The sequence below is a fragment of the Mustela lutreola genome, chromosome 3, assembly GCF_030435805.1.
Source record: "Mustela lutreola isolate mMusLut2 chromosome 3, mMusLut2.pri, whole genome shotgun sequence".
Taxonomy (NCBI): domain Eukaryota; kingdom Metazoa; phylum Chordata; class Mammalia; order Carnivora; family Mustelidae; genus Mustela; species Mustela lutreola.
Genome location: NC_081292.1, coordinates 156,583,713 through 156,600,185, shown reverse-complemented (window position 1 = coordinate 156,600,185; position 16,473 = coordinate 156,583,713). Strand labels below are relative to the sequence as shown.

The window sequence follows — 16,473 nt, the reverse complement described above, 5'->3', positions numbered from 1 at the left end:
ACTAAATACACAAAAGTTAAAAAAAAAAAAAAAAAAAAAGCCATCAGCCTCTAAAACAAAATGCATTGTTTCTAGTACAACTGGGGAAGCAGAAGAATTCCTTGTGAATTTTTTCAAAAACCAAATTAAAGGGCCACCTGGGTGGCTCAGTGGGTTGAGGCCTCTGCCTTTGGCTTGGGTCATGATCCTGGAGTCCTGGGATGGAGCCCCGAGTCGGGCTCTCTGCTCCACGGGGAGCCTGCTTCCTCTTCTTTCTCTCAGCCTGCCTGTCTGCCTACTTATGACCTCTGTCTGTCAAATTAATAAATAAAATCTTAAAAAAAAATTAAAATGGCAAAGTGAAGAATCAGATTCAATAATCAAGTGAGATAATTATGTTACACTAAAAAAAGCAAGGCATCATCATAGAAAACACCAAATGGACATTCTTTGTGAAATAAAAAAAAAATTCAAAGAAAATATATTCCAAGTGTATGTTAAAAGTTTAGATTCTTTGAACCAATAACCCCACCTCTAGAATTCTATCCTAAATATTTAATGCAAAATGCAGAAACATGTCAAAATATTTAATACCTTAATATTTACAGGAAATAGAAGGAAAATAGAAAAATTGTTAAACATAGTACTGTGATTAAGAGAAAAGATAAATTTAAAGACCTCATTTCCAATTTCAGCTGTGCTACATGGTAACCACGGGCAAGTATCGGAACTTCTCTGAGCTTCAACTTCCTCATCTAAAAAATAGGGGATATTAACAGTACTTATCTCATAGGGGTAACACAAGAATGAATTAGCATGTTAAGCATCTGGGACAGTATCTGGTATATTACATGCTCAGTAATGGTCAGCCCTTAATATTCTATCTTAGAACAGATTACTTAGAGCAAATGATAATAATGCTATTTATGAGGAGGTATTTCTTAATGACATGGGAAAATACTTTTGCTATAATGTAAAATGAAAATAACACAGTAAATTCAACTCATCTAAATAAATATACCTAGCTATTCAAAATATGCACAGGAAAAAGCCTGTAAAGGAAATTTGCCAAATGTTATAATTGGTTCTGCCTATTTAGTGGAATCAGGATGAACTGTGATATTCTTCTTTCTAATACACATTTTCTTAATTTCCACAATAGGTACCTACCACTTTTAAAATTAGAGGAAAGTAGGTAAAGAGGTTACAGTCTAAGTTTACTCTGGGAGGTCATGTTTAGTTATTTTCCATGTACTCAGATGGCTTGGAAACTCTCATTGCTATAACCCTCTAAGCTCTGCAGGGTTCGGCCTCTGCTCCTGAAATGAGCCACGGTTTATTCAGATGTTCTCCTCTTCCTAAGAACCACCCACTGTGGCTAAATAAGAACAGACTATAAGGTTGCTATTATGGATCTCAACAATTAGTCATAGAGCCCCATAGCCAGGAAGTTCTGAGATAGTCTAGTTCAACTTTATCATTTTAGGGATGAGAAAATCGGGGCCCTGCAATAATCGAAGACTGGCCCAGAAATAGGCTCTAGTGGGAGGCCAACCTACAGCTGAAATGCTGGTGTTCAGTCCAAACTCTTGCTCTCCCTCAAGGAAGACAAAACATAAGGGACTCAATCTCACAAAACAAACTGAGGGTTGCTGGGGGACGTGGGGGTAGGGAGAGGGTGGCTGGGTTACAGACACTGGGGAGGGTATGTGCTCTGGTGAATGCTGAGAAATGTATAAGCCTGATGATTCACAGACCGGTATCCCTGGAGCAAATAATACATTATATGTTAATGAAAATAATTTAAAACAAAACAAAAAAACTCTTGTTCTCACCATTCAGTGGATATGCCCACAGTCTTCCCCTGTTGGGAAGACTTCCAGCAGCAAACTCTAAGGGCCATTTCTTCAGGCTTATGGCCAAGTTTACTACTTGACCATGCAGTAAAAGTTGTACTAACAATTATCAGGCCAAATTGCAATCTCAATCTCCCTCCTCCCTCCCCAATCTTGCACGCACACACTCACCAGAACACCACCATCAACAGCCACTACCACCAGTAACTGACTAGAGAACTTGATTAGCCTCTGTTTTCAAACTGCAAATTGATCAAACACAGGACCAATGCCACAGACCAGGGACAGAGGAACACAACATCAATAAAGGTACTGAGCACAGCAATTAAGCTGAGACACTAAAATTCAGGGAAAGTTGCTTCGGTATCTTTCAAGGCAACCACTCCAAAAAATCTAGTTCTTGTTTATACACTTAGAGATTTCATTTGAATATACATAGACTTTGCTTCTCCCTGTAGGTTCATTTCACTTTAAAAATTTTTCTTTAATTTTTTTTTTTTATTTTTTTACCAGTAGTTGTAGAAGCAGATGCCTGTCTGATGGGAAGGCATCTTTCAGTAATGTCACCACCCATCAGAAGAGTTATATTGGGACAGGAAAGCAGCCATCCACCCAGTTTCTCAGAAACCACCTGAAACACAAGCCATTCTCAGAAATAATCCAGCAGCAGATATGTTCACTTGCCTTTTTTGCAGATATTTTATCTCTTTGAAATGACCTGGTCAGGAATAAGCATCACAATTTTTTTCAACACCTAACAAAATTGCCTTTGCCTAAATTTTGCTGGCCAATTAAGAGAACCAAAGGGGAAGCGGAAGCACCTGATTTCCTCCCAATGAACGAGCTTTCATGATGGAAAACTTGTTGTAGCTAGACCCATTCTCTCTGATTACCAAAGGCACTGTTGTCATCAGGTATTTTTAGCCAGTGCTCACTGCTAAATGGATATAGTTGACTCTAAGAAAAAGTCTAAAACTCTTTCAAACGGGTCATTAAAATCATCTGTGCTTGAGTACATGTATGGCTTTCTTTTTAAGAAAGATCTTAGAATAATCTAAAGATGAGAGTTCAGCAGTCAATAAACCCAGATTTAGGTTTAAAGATGCACAAAAACACCAAAATATCTTAAGGTTAATTTTTAAAATTTCATGTCTTGGCTCATGACTACTTTCTTAAACTAAATATCCATTCTCCAGTTATAAAGTCTCTATTATTTTTATTTGAGAAGGAAATTCTTAGTCATATTAAATATATTCAAGGAGGAGCTACTTAACGTCTTCAGATAAACTGAAATGCTTGGGGGGAATATTAAATAGTTATTTAATCACTTGAAATTTATCAAGAAATTATATGAGGTTTCAAGGAATTGGGCACAAATCAGAGCACTCTCTGCTCATATTTTGTGCCTAGAATGCCACCAGTGTCCAGGAAATTAGCAACCAGTGAGTCCCAGGATGTAACAGTCAAAGAAGGATGAGTACTGAATCTGAACAGCTTTACGTTTAAAGGAAGAACATCAGTTTTCTATGCAATAATTTAATTTGGATTTTAGTTCTATAAACTTTGCAGTCTGGAGACCATCTTTTCTGGGATGCCTCCTTTGAAAACATGCCACCTAATTTGTGCAGTGATGGCAAACACATTGAGACCTTGGTCCATGACACAGCAGGGGAACTTGCCCCCCAAAACAACAAATTCTCTGGACTCTGTGGATGGCCTGATTAGGCCTCTCTTTCCTGGACTCTTAGGGGACTCTAAAGCTACTTCCTGTTAAATACAGACACTCATACAGATGCTACTGTCCCTCCGGCATCTGCCCTTGTTCATTGTGCCTGCCTGGATGCACCTAAAGGCCGTGAGCTGGGGAGTTTCTCGAAGTCTCTTTGAGGTAATCATCCTAAATGATCCTTCCAAAGCAAGAGGGGTCCCAGGGGCTCCTAAAGTGACCCACGTAGGCTTACCCTAGTTCAGCTTTCAGTACTGCATGCAGGCAGGATTTCTGGACATATACATTAGGAAAGGTCATTTTAGAAAGTTTATTATTACAGAGAAATCTGCTTGGTGGCCAGAAACCCAAAATGGCCTCATATGGTTTGTGCGATGAAAAAGGCTCATTTAGGCCATAAAACAGCCTGGTCTTTTGAATTGCTTCACCAGGGGTTGGAAAGTTCCATTAAAGAGGAATAGACTTACCATACTACCTTAGCAAAAGTCAGCACAGGAGGGCTGCGCTAATCCCTATCATCTCTGTTTCTGTGCTTTAAGAATACATTCTTGATTTTAATTTTAGGTCAGCTCCCCGTTGACTTCACACACACACACCTCCTGGGGGGTGCTTCGGATTCTAAAGACTTCCATTACCACAAGCAAAGACACTCTCTAAGAATACCACTTCACTCAACTAAAATCCTCCTCAGAACTCAGCTCTTCAAATACAGTAACTTTTGTGCCCATGAAACATTATAAAGAGAGCAACAATGATTATTACTAACCATAATGGTGGGGGGCGGAGGGAGAGAAGAGAAACTCTTTATCGATTCAGAAGTACACTCTGAAAGAATGTAAAAATGAGAATCTGAATACCTAAGGACAGAAAACGCAACTGAGAGGACTTAATTCTTTCGGCCACAGCTGTTGGCTCTCTTCATCAAATCCAAAACCAAGTTTTAATATCAGAACTTACCTGTACCACATCAAGCATTCTAAATGACCCAGTTCAAAATATTGGGGCCCTTTTTGTTAGAAATTGTTTTTTATTTCTTTTTTAAATAAGAGTTTTCTTACTACAAAATGGACAACAGGCACATACCAGAGCCAGATCCAGAGGCAGTCACATCATAAATCAGATCTTTGAGAGTTTTTCCAGCATTTACCAGATTGCACTCGGAGAGCGGTTCCTCCACATTCTGTCTCTTTTTCTTCCTGTTTGTGCACGGTCGACCTTGGCATGCCCAGATGGTCAGAACTGTGGCCAAGGACAGGAGGCAGACTGGCACAGTAATGACAACGGTCAACTCCATGGGTCCAAGTTTGGGGGCATTTGGAGATGCTTCAGTTAAAAAAAAAAAAAAAAAAAAAAAAAAAAAAAAAAAAAAACCATGACCATACTACAACAACCCATTTAAGGTACTCTGGAAATTGGAAATGTGATCACCAAAATCTCACATCTTTGATGTGGAGCTACACCCTATGCACGTAGGTGAGTTGGTAAAGATTCTCTGGGGGATAAGCAAAGATGGGGAAAGGGAGTTGAGGTCAGGATGCACCCAGCATAATTATGCCAGGTGAAGATGGGAGCCAGAATGAACATCAAGGAAAGCACTAGTGGGAGGGATCCTTTTTAAATCCTCCAAGGTATTTGACACTTTCCTACTATCTTCTTCCCATTTTTCAGCAGTCCATCCTGAGAGCACATTCATTCATTCACGCCACAAATAATTACTGAGCTCTGGCAATATGTCGCCACTATTCCAGGTGCTGGAGATACAGTGGTGATGACAGCCAAATCCTTGCTCTCGTGGTGCTTATGTTCTCATACACCCACTAAACAGATGGATATGCAATATCCAAGCAGGAGGCCCTCAGCATTATGATGAAGCAGAGGGGAAAGTCCATGATGCCGGGGTGCCCCTTAAGACAGAGTGCTCCCAAAGGCTACTCTGGGAAGGGGCAGGGAGAACAGCAGGAAGAGCCCAAGAAGGTGCTCTGGGCAACATGAAAGCAAGTGTACACCCCAAGATGAGGCCCACTCGGGTTGCTCAGGAACAACCCCTGCCTAGAGTGCAGTAAGCGAGGAGAAAGGCAGAAGACAGTAGGAGGCAATCAAGGGAAAGAGCATGTGAGGTATGGTAGGCTAAGTGAAGGACTCTGTATTCTATTCCAAGCAGATGCTGTCTCAGGACTTGGAGCAGGCAGACTAACTACATGATCTCACTTCCATTCTGCAGGGCTGCAGAGGGGCGCAGGAGTAAAAGTGAAGAGATACATGAGATCATCCAGGCAGAAGGGGACAGGATGGTCTTGGCTGAACTCAATCTGAAATAGGAACACTTCCTTCTCAGTCCCCATTCATTCTCTACACCCCTTTACTGTTTTGTTTTCATTCCTGGGTTGTATCACTGTCTGACACATCATATATTCATGTATTTGTTTATCTATTATTGGATTCCCTCCAAAGAAGGTGTGCTTGGTGAGAGAAAGAACTTTGTCTGTTGTTCACAAATATATCCCCAGTGTTTACAAATGGAGATGATTAATAGTTCTCGAATAGCAGAACCACTAAAAATTCTACTAGTTTTGTTCTTAATCGGTAAGGGATAAGATTTTTAATTTTGGAAAAATAAACCTAATAATTGAAACCAAGTAACATAAGGATATAATTTGTGACTCTAATATTAAAACACAGATAGCAACTTTTTCCAAAGCTCTCCTTGCACCTAAGAAATCTTTTTAATTTAGGGAAAATAGTGTTCCATGAAAAATCTACGATGGCAGATATTTTCTGTATTTTTCAAAGAAATTATTTTGACACTTGAAATGAGCACATAGTTCATTTTTCCTTCATTCATTAGACATCATCAGCATCAATTTAATTTTATCCCCATATCCTATCATTAGGGATCATGATTTTTGCTTTTAATAAACCCTAGGAAGTATTTGATAGGATATAGGAACAGAACTCTGGCGTCTCAGCTTCTCAGACATCAAGGAGAAATAGAAGAATGCAGGCTTTGGAGAAAGAGAAGCAAAAGTAAGCAGACAGTTTCTCCATTTGTGGCTCTAATGCCTTGAGCAAACTACACCCTTCCTGAGCTAACGAGGCATACCCAGAGAGAGGGTTGCAGACATGCATGGAAAGCACAGCACAACAACTGCCCCTTAGAATCTAAACAAATGATGGTGATAATGGACCTTGTGAATTAAGCCATTCGTCAGACTTCCTTCTTTGCAATGACAATCCTGAAGAGTTCCTTATATTAAATGCATTTACATTTTACTTACAATATGTCAACCGGAATATATAAGCATAAAGGCAAAACAATTATTTAATTCTCAAGGAAAAGGAATCAAATTCTTCAAAAACGTGTTCATACGAGTATCACTATGATCCTAAAAATAGCTGTTTTTTTTTCAAACCGATAAATAAAATAATTAAAACTGTTAAGAGAACCCTGGAAACAAACATTATCCTTGCTCTTCTACTTTGCCCTGAGAATTCTGGCAGATCACCAACTTTCCTTCTCCAGAGTGTTTCAGGATTCCGCTGAAGTCATTAGGAGGTGTCCAGGTGCATATGAGAAGAACTTGGCCTTCTCATGACAAGGTGCTAAAAGAGTTCTTTGACTTGACTTCGCTTTAGAAATCATTAACCATACTACTTGCAACTTCTACCATTTGCTATCATAAAAGGGTTTTATTATTCATTTCACAATGATCTTTTAAACATACATTTCAAGTTGTATCTGTATCTCTAGGTCCTCACGATGGTATTCTAGGAATTCTATGAAAGCCACAGAAAGCACTTAATCTTTTGCAACCTACATAAACATCCCACTTAAATATGTTTTTAAAACAAAAATAAAATTTAAAAAATAAAATTCCACTATTAGATCCACTTATATGCCTATATCTTATTTCAATATATGTTATCAGGAGCTACCAAGATAAACATTAGAGTTAAAAAGCTTATTGATTGTCTTCATTTTAGTAGCTCTATTAAGCAGAGCTCAGATCATCACTATGGCAACCAATAAAGAGGCGAAAGGTCAGTAACCCTGAAAATAGAATATTCTCTATAAAATTGTACTGCTCTAGTGAAGGTTACTGCTCTCAGAGATATTTATTACAGATGAGCAATTTTTCTACTTTTGTGAACAAATTTACTGATGGGAGTTAGTAATAAAAAAAGATTACTCCCCTAGAAAAAGGCTAGCAACAACATCCAGAAAGAGCTCCTTAAACACTGAGCAATTTTTAAAGCAAACATTTGTAAAACTATCTTCCTAACCAAATGTTGATTGTAATCTCTATAGGAGATAAACGAAGAAAAACTGTAGTCTCCACCCAATGAGTCATAGCAAAGGAGATAGCAGTGCAGCTAAGAATACATTTTATTAAGTTACCTGTGATGAGTGTATTATTTTTTCTAGCAGGTTTTACATTCTCGATCATAGAACTCTCATTATTCAGTAATTTCCAATCTGAGATTGCCTGTGCCAAATGAAATGCCCGCTCCATATTATAAGCAGCTCCACGGGAGAGTGTGTTAATCCCCAAAGTGAGGTCTGGGGAATGCTGCATTGTTCATTCGTGTAATTTCACTCTCCAGCAATTAAACAGAATAGATGGGGGGAGGGGGCAGAGAAAAGCTCTAAGTGAGAGCCTAGGTCACAAAGATCTCCCCTATATAAATTCTATAATACACTGAACCAAACAACACAAGGAAGGAAGTATTAATGAGGTAGGGAGAAGGGCACATTGACCCAAATGGGGTGGAAAATTCTGGACAGCTAAAGAGAGTCATGTGAAAGGCAGACAAATGTAAGAAAGTAAGACAAGACAAAACAATAAGAACCAAAAAGGAAAAAAGAAAGGAAGGAAGAAGGGAGGGAGGGAGAAAGGAGCAAATTAAAAAACAAACAAACAAACAAACAAACGTTTTGTGTGTGTGTGTAAACTTTGCAACTTCCACTGGAGACCTGAGTAGAACTGTTGATGGTGAAAGTCAATGATCATTGCCACTGCTCAAATTTCAGAACTATTTTCAATGCCTCAACTTCTTCTAGGACAGCGCCTCCTTGCCACTCCCTACTTTCAGCTTTAGGGAAGCATTCTTCAAGATGAAAAGAAAAAGGTAATACGGCCATGACCCCCATGTCCCCTCCCCTGCTGACCTCTTCTCTTTCCTTATTAAAAATCATTTTTATAATTACTGATGTTTGCAAGATGTATATGACCTTTAAATTAACTAATTTTTATCTCCTTAGTTTATGCTATTAGTAGGATGACAGAACTAAGTGGAGCTCTGGACTAGATCAATAGCTTCAAATAGCCCATATTGATTATTGGTATGGAAATCTTGAAAATGTCTATGTTCCATGTAAAGACACATTTCATTATATTTAAGCACCTTTCAACTGATTACAAACTAAGACATTACAATGGAGTGAGGAATAGAAACTCTGAGAAGGGACATCTGGGTGGCTCAGTCGGTTAAACATCCAATTCTTAATTTCAGCTCAGGTCATGGTCTCAGAGTTGGGAGATGGACTCCCCTGTTGGGCTCTGTGCTGGGTATGGAGCCTGCTTAAGATTCTTTCTCTCCCTCTCCCTCTGCCCCTTCTTCCCCTCTCTCTCTTAAAAAAAAGAAAAGAAAAGAAAAGAAAAAGGAAACTCTGAGCAGAGAATGACTAAAGACATACGCACTGGTCAAACAGTTGGTGAAAAACAAATCCAAAGAAAACAGAGGTCTCTGTCCAAAATGATTTTTTACAAAACTTTGCAGGGTTAGTGCTTCCTTCCCAAAGCTGTTATAGGAAACAACCTATAGAAATTGAAGAGGATCCAAAACACCCTTAAAGAAACCACAGACTAATTTAATATTAAAACCACTTGTGTTCCTTTTATTAAAAGTTTTGCCCCAAGGGAAAAGATACCACTTTGCAAGACTGTAACCATGAATGTATAAATATCAAGTCTTCAACTGCCTCCCCTCCCCTTCTCAGCATAAGAGGAAGCATTTCTTTTTCCAGTTTGGAGCATGTTCTCAGGTAGTAAGCCAACGAAAACAGACAATGCTGTTTGAGATGCCTTCTGAAGGGTGTGCTTCTGCCCTGGCATGTGGAAGAAATGCCACCAGGGTCAAATGAATGCTGTGATCCGTCCACCTTCCCTATAAACCCTCTATGACACAGGCTGTGACATTAATGAAAGGGTCTTTGTTTAGTTTAGTTCATAGGGGTCTGGGGGACATCATGGAAGTAATATCTGCAGCTGAAACAAGAGAATACATTGCCCTAAGATGTTCAAAGCTATCTTGTTAATTAGCTCAACAGGAATAATATCTTTTGCCAAAAAGAGAAAGACATGTAAAGCACTTAGAAATCTCCCAAGTCTTCACGATGAACCTCTTTGAATCTGCCATTTCAAATCATCCTTAAATGTGGATACCATCATTTCGAACATCTGCTTGATGGTAATGAAAAGACATTTTGAATTGGTTTCTTGCTGCTCTACTGAAAGACTGGATCCAAATGGATTGCTTTGTGTGACGCCGCACTGAGAACAACTCTCTAGGGCAGATGCCCGAAAATGAGGCACAGTCCACATCTTATGGAACTTAAATTCTACTAAGGAATATATGATCCGCCTAGGGAAAAATTCCAAAGCAATTACTACAGTAAAAATATGAAGACAACTTTACATAAGAGCAAGACAAGTGGGAGATAAGAGAAAGATCATGATGAAGAATTCCATTCATGATCAGTCCATATAAAACCACATGGAACTGCACTTACATGTGGGCAGGGAATGGGTCTCTGTTGCTAAGTCAAAGATACTGGCTTTATTTGTCTAATACTCTTACATTATTCCACATTCATGAATTGCAGGCAGCTCCCCACTCTCTGAAGCTTTTCATAGCTTCCTACTTCTTCACAGTGACCCTTATGAATGTCATCAGGAATAATCCAATGAGAAGTGAATTCAGTTAGATCCCTCCAACATACTCCAATATAAGGAACAGCAAATGGCCACCCTTCTCCATGGAGTAAGAATAATCATGTTAAACAGGTTATTTCTGATCAGGAACCTCAAGGACAGAACAAGGGGAGAATATCATCTAATCTAGAGATTCAGCAGAGCAATGAAGGTGACAGAAATAACGTGAGAAGTATTTTCTGCCTTTTAACTGAATCCAATGAGCTATCGATGAGGCCATTCCATTGTTCAGTGCTCAGTCTACGTATGGCTGTTTCCATCCACCATCTTCCCCTGGAATTATTTCATGATTTTATGGCGTGCTGATCGCACCACACATAAACGTATTTCCTGGCAGTTCTCCTTGTGTTGCTGGGCTTCCGGGAATATGTGAGGAACACTGGGTATCTTCAAATCTTCTCTTGTCCACTTTTGTCTGAATTTAGAATAAAATTGTTTTAATATGTTAAGGAATTAGGAATGTGAGGTTGAAGAATATCAACTTTGGCATGGGGTCTGTGGAACTTCAACTTCAGGGGAGATAAGATTAATAAAATGTAAGAAGGACGGGCTCCTGGGTGGCTCAGTGGGATAAGCCTCTGCCTTCGGCTCAGGTCATGATCTCAGGGTCCTGGGATCAAGCCCCGCAACTAATAAAATGTAAGAAGGAGGATTTAAATCAGCTCCATAGTTGTTCTTTATTTCAGTGCATGCACCCAGAGATTAGTTTATTATCTGTCATCAAAACACATATGATATGATACAATACATATTTGTATAGAAATTAGGTAGTAATTACTCAAAAACTATTTCAGTGTTGTTGCTTTTTTTTTCCTTAAGCCAACCTTTTACATGGAAAAAATGAAAGACCCTTGGAAGCAGCACCTGTCTCTCCTATCCCTGTTTCTCCTCTCATAACAAAGCCTTGTTCAGGGAAGCCATTTAAAAACATTGACCACGGAGTGCCTGGGTGGCTCAGTTGGTTAAGCCACTGCCTTCCTCTTGGGTCATGATCCCTGGGTCCCGGGATTGAGTCCCACATCGGGATCCTTGCTCAGCAGGGACCCTACTTCTCCCTCTGCCTCTGCCTGCCACTCTGCCTGCTTGTGCTCTCTCTCTCTCTGACAAATAAATTTAAAAACAAATAAACAAACAAAAACACCAAAACATTGACCAAGAGAAAGAATTTACACTTCTCTGTACTGAAATTCCTGCTACTATAAATTCTCCCACAGCAAACATACTCACACAAAGCAGTTTTTTCACTTGGAAAAAAGACTGATGCGATATCATCCTATTTTGACCCAACCCAATGTCCCATACAGGATAATCACCCAAAAAGTATTCCAGCAAACAGGTAATAGTATTTACATAACTGAGAGAGTAGAGGCTCACATTGTGTGAAATCCTCAATTTAGAATTGGTTATAAATTTTACTTCCAATTTCCCATTACATCCCTCTGAACAAAATTCCATAATTGAAATCAGTGTACTTCTTTACCGAGATAGGAAATGCTTCCTATATTAGACTTTAAGGCACGTGTTTGACTTCTTTGTATGCTTATATTTCATAGCATTTTCTCAAATATAAAAATCATAGCACCTTGCAGTTTACGGAGGGGAAAAAAAAAGAGCCCTGTCTGGCACACCTGTCAGGTGTGCACTGAATCCTCAGAGGATAGGCTATAAATGGATTTGCTCCTGTGATGGCAGAACAATTCCACAAGGGGTCCCGTGAGTATTTCTCAGCAGGTAGATGTCACCTTACACGGATCCGAGCAATGAATTGGTTTAAAATAGAAAACCATAAGAAAGTTTGAAAACAACAATGAATTTTTTAAAGAATTGCAGATCACAAGACGTTTAAAGTCCCAAAAGAATAATACGATCAGAGTCTGCAATTTTTATAATTATAGCATCCTTTGAAATTATTAATTTTTGATAAATCTAATTGTAATGTTTTGGCAGTTTATCTTCCTTCAGATGTAATCCTTCAGTTGGTTTAAATGAAAGTCTAGTTTAGACATGTACCTAATCAATATGCATTGTTTACCTACCCTGATATAAATAATCACTTTCCCTTTTTCTCTTTACACAACTGAGAACAGAACAGAAAGGTGGAAATTGTACTGAGGTTAATAAAGCACCCAATATTTTCATGTTGTGCATGTCTTTTCTTTACTAAAACCAATTATTTGGAAAGCAAAAAATATAATAGCATTATTAAAATAGCGTATGAAATCTGAAAGGGAATTATTAGTACATTTACCTTTTCAAGCGCTGTATGTTTTGGTAGCAAAATAGGAACAAAGATACCTGGAACTTGGATGCTTTCCGTTGAATAGCCGATTTCCATATGAAAGGTGGTAATTAGTGCAAGCCTGAACTAAATAGCAATTCCTATCAAAATTAACCCAGTAGGGATGCCTGGGTGGCTCAGGTGGCTAAGCTTCTGCCTTTGGCTCAAGTCATGGTCTTGGGGTCCTGAGATCAAGCCCTGCACCCAGTCCCAAAACCAGTCCCAAAGGGCTCTGTACTCAGTGGGGAGTCTGCTCGTCCCTCTCCCTCTGCTCCTCCCTCTGTTCCTCCCCCCATTCATTTTCTCTCTCTCTCAAATAGATAAATAAATAAATAAAATATTTAAAGGAAAAAAAAAAAAAGCTCGCTAGATGCTGCCTGAATGAATAAACAGGGAAAGCCTGTGTCCACTAAGGAAGAATGAATTACTTCTCAGCTTCCACCAAAAGATAAATGAAGAAGACATTAAGGGTGCCATCCCTGATTTTTCAAAACAAGCCAGATATGGAGAAGTTTCATATGAAGACTCTGAATTTTTAACAATGTAAAGAAATTCCTGTTTCTTTCCTTTTCCAGAAACCATAGGTCAAACAAAACCTGTGAACCAGATATAACCCATAAGCAGGTAGAACTCTGTAATTAGATTTGGGTTTAGCTACAAATAACAGAGGAAACCGGACAGAAGTTTCCTCAGTCATGGAAACGACACTTGAAGATGAGTTGTCCAATGTGAGCAGGTGAGTCCATGAAGTTTTCAGAGAGGCTCCTGTCAGTTCCGTATCGCCACCCCCATGGTGCCTCCTCACAGTCCAAAGGCAGCCACTAAAACCACCTTCACATCCAGGCATCAGGATGGATGTGCCAGTTCTAATGGACTTCAAAACACTCACATTCATCTCATTTGCCAGAACCTAGTCACATGGCCACACTTACCTATAAGGGTAGCTGAAAACATTGTCTGTTAGGGGGACAGCTATCTTAACAGCAAAAGTCTAGGTCCTGCTACAAAGTTGGTTTTGGAGGAAACAATATGTCTTTGAAACACTTATTTATAGGCATAATAAACTTTGATCTATTAGATTTTCTCGTTAGAAAAAGAACACATGTGCGAAGAAATAAATCAGACAGTACTGTATGAGAATTGATAAGGAGTTACCTAATGTCCTCAGCTGTTCAGCACTCCAACACCAACTCAGATGTTCATAGAATGTGTAACCTCAACCCAAACATTACCCTGAAACTTGATGTTTTGTTCTTCTTTTGTTGTGAAATATAGTGAATATACCGAAAAGCACACAGATTATATAGGTTGAGTACAAAAAGAATGATAAACTTCCATGCATCTCCTCTCCCTGTCCCCCTTCCCCCCTACTCTGAGATACCCCCAAATGGTCACAACCTAATTTCTTAACCAAGGGTAACACTTATCCTGATTTGAGGAACAATGATTTCCTTACCCTTGTACTGTGGTTCCCAGTATCCCTTTTCTTATATGGTTCCAGGTTCAAGTTGGCATATTTGCATACATGTTCATAAATATGAGTGGCTTGTAATTTCCTTTTCTCATACTATCTTTGTTGGGTTTTGGTATTAAGAGTATGTATAGGGGCGCCTGGGTGGCTCAGTGGGTTAAGCCGCTGCCTTCGGCTCAGGTCATGATCTCAGGGTCCTGGGATCGAGTCCCACATCTGGCTCTCTGCTCAGCGGGAAGCCTGCTTCTCTCTCTCTCTCTCTCTCTCTCTCTCTCTCTCTCTCTCTCTCTGCCAGCCTCTCTACCTACCTGTGATCTCTCTCTGTCAAATAAATAAATCAAATCTTAAAAAAAAAAAAAAATTTTAAAAAAAAAAGAGTATGTATAAAATGAGTGAAGGAGTGTTTCCTCTTTGTCTGCATTTTGGCAGAGATTTGTGTGAGATTTATTTGTTCCTGGAAGTTTATCAAAATTTTCTGATAGCCCTCATGGGCTTTGAAATTTTCTTTCTAGATATACTTTTCCTACCTTTTTCAAACTACTAATTCAGACTCTTTATTATCATAATACTACTCAGATTTAGTAAATTACAATCTTCTAAAAAATTAGATTGTTTGTAAGCCATCTGGTTTCAACCTTATACAGTCTCACTAATTATTTATCCACTTGTTCTATCAATTACCAAGACTGTGGGATACTAAAATCTCCCCCCTGAGATTGTGGACTTCTGTATTTCTCCTTACAGATCTCAAATATTTTCTTTATTTTTGAGTCCCATTCTTAAGTACACAGGAATTTAAATGTATTAAGAATTCCTAAAAAAAAAAAAAAAAAAAAAAAAAAAATTCCTGGTAAATTGAAACTTTAATCATTATAAAATGACCCTTCTTAACTCTAGGAATTTTTTTGTCTCAAAGTTAATTTTGTCTGCTCTTAATATAAACTTATTTGTTTTGTTTTGTTTCAAAATATGTATGGTTGTGGTGCCTGGGTGGCTCAGAGGGTTAAGCCTCTACCTTTGGCTCAGGTCATGATCTCAGTGTCCTGGGATTGAGTACTGCATCGGGCTCTCTGCTTGGCAGGGAGCCTGCTTCCTCCTCTCTCTCTGCCTGCCTCTCTGCGTACTTGCAATCTCTCTCTGTCAAATAAATAAATAAAATCTTTAAAAAAATAAAATAAAATATGTATGGTATATCTTTTCCATCAAAAACCACTTCAAGATTTCTCTAAACTTTCATTTTTAAGACATTTTTAAAACAACATTTAATTGGATTTGTTTTCTCCAATCTAGTAATCTTTGTTTAGTCTATTTACATTAAATTATTTTTGTTTAATTATTACTGACATTTGGATATTTTCTTTTTGTCACACCTGTTGTTTGCTTCTTTTGCCTCTCTCTCACTCTCTCTCTCTTTTTCTTTTCTTTTTTTACTTTTTTTTGATAGTTTTTATTGTTCTATTTTTCCAACTATAGATGAGAAGGAACATAGTCACCACTCTTTTAGAAGTAATTCAGATATGACAACAGGGACACTTGAAAGCATAAGGATTAACAATATGTTTATCCTCCTAGACAAAACAAGGCCCCTAGAAAAGTTTAATTCCATTTATGTCTCTCTTGACATGTATAGTATGCTATTTTTATACTGAATGACCATTTTATCTTTTTTTAACCCCATAAGACATTGCTGTTGTTGTAGATTAATATTCTTTAGATTTAGTCACATATTTCTCTCTCTCTCTCTTTTCATTTTTTCTTTTTCTTTTCATTCCTCCTTGCATGCCAGAACTTTGGTATAGTTTTTTGTGGTTTTTTGCTTGTTTGTTTTGCCTGAAGTACATCTTTAGAATTACTTTTATCAAAGACTTTGATAATGTGAAACTCCCTTATTTGTGTTACTTTGACAATGTCTTTTACTTAACTTCATTTTTTTTTTTTAAGATTTTATTTATTTATTTGACAGAGATCACAAGTAGGCAGAGAGGCAGGCAGAGAGAGGAAGGGAAGCGGGCTCGATCCCAGGACCCTGAGATCATGACCTGAGCCGAAGGCAGCGGCTTAACCCACTGAGCCACCCAGGCGCCCCAACCTCATTCTTTAAAGGTATTTTTGCTGGGTAGAATTCTGGGTTACCAGTTAATTCCTTTTAGAATATTGAAGATGTAATTCCA

The 16,473-nt window shown here is 38.5% G+C and overlaps 1 protein-coding gene across 1 annotated transcript in view; it reads right to left on the bottom strand.

Annotated features, from left to right (window-relative positions):
* Window positions 1-16,473, bottom strand: part of ACVR1C (activin A receptor type 1C) — a 75,376-nt gene that overhangs the window by 13,781 nt on the left and 45,122 nt on the right. Inside the window, exon 3 of the mRNA XM_059167284.1 lies at window positions 4,645-4,884. Within this exon, the coding sequence (XP_059023267.1) occupies window positions 4,645-4,884 (240 nt within the window). The remainder of the gene's footprint in view (window positions 1-4,644; window positions 4,885-16,473) is intronic.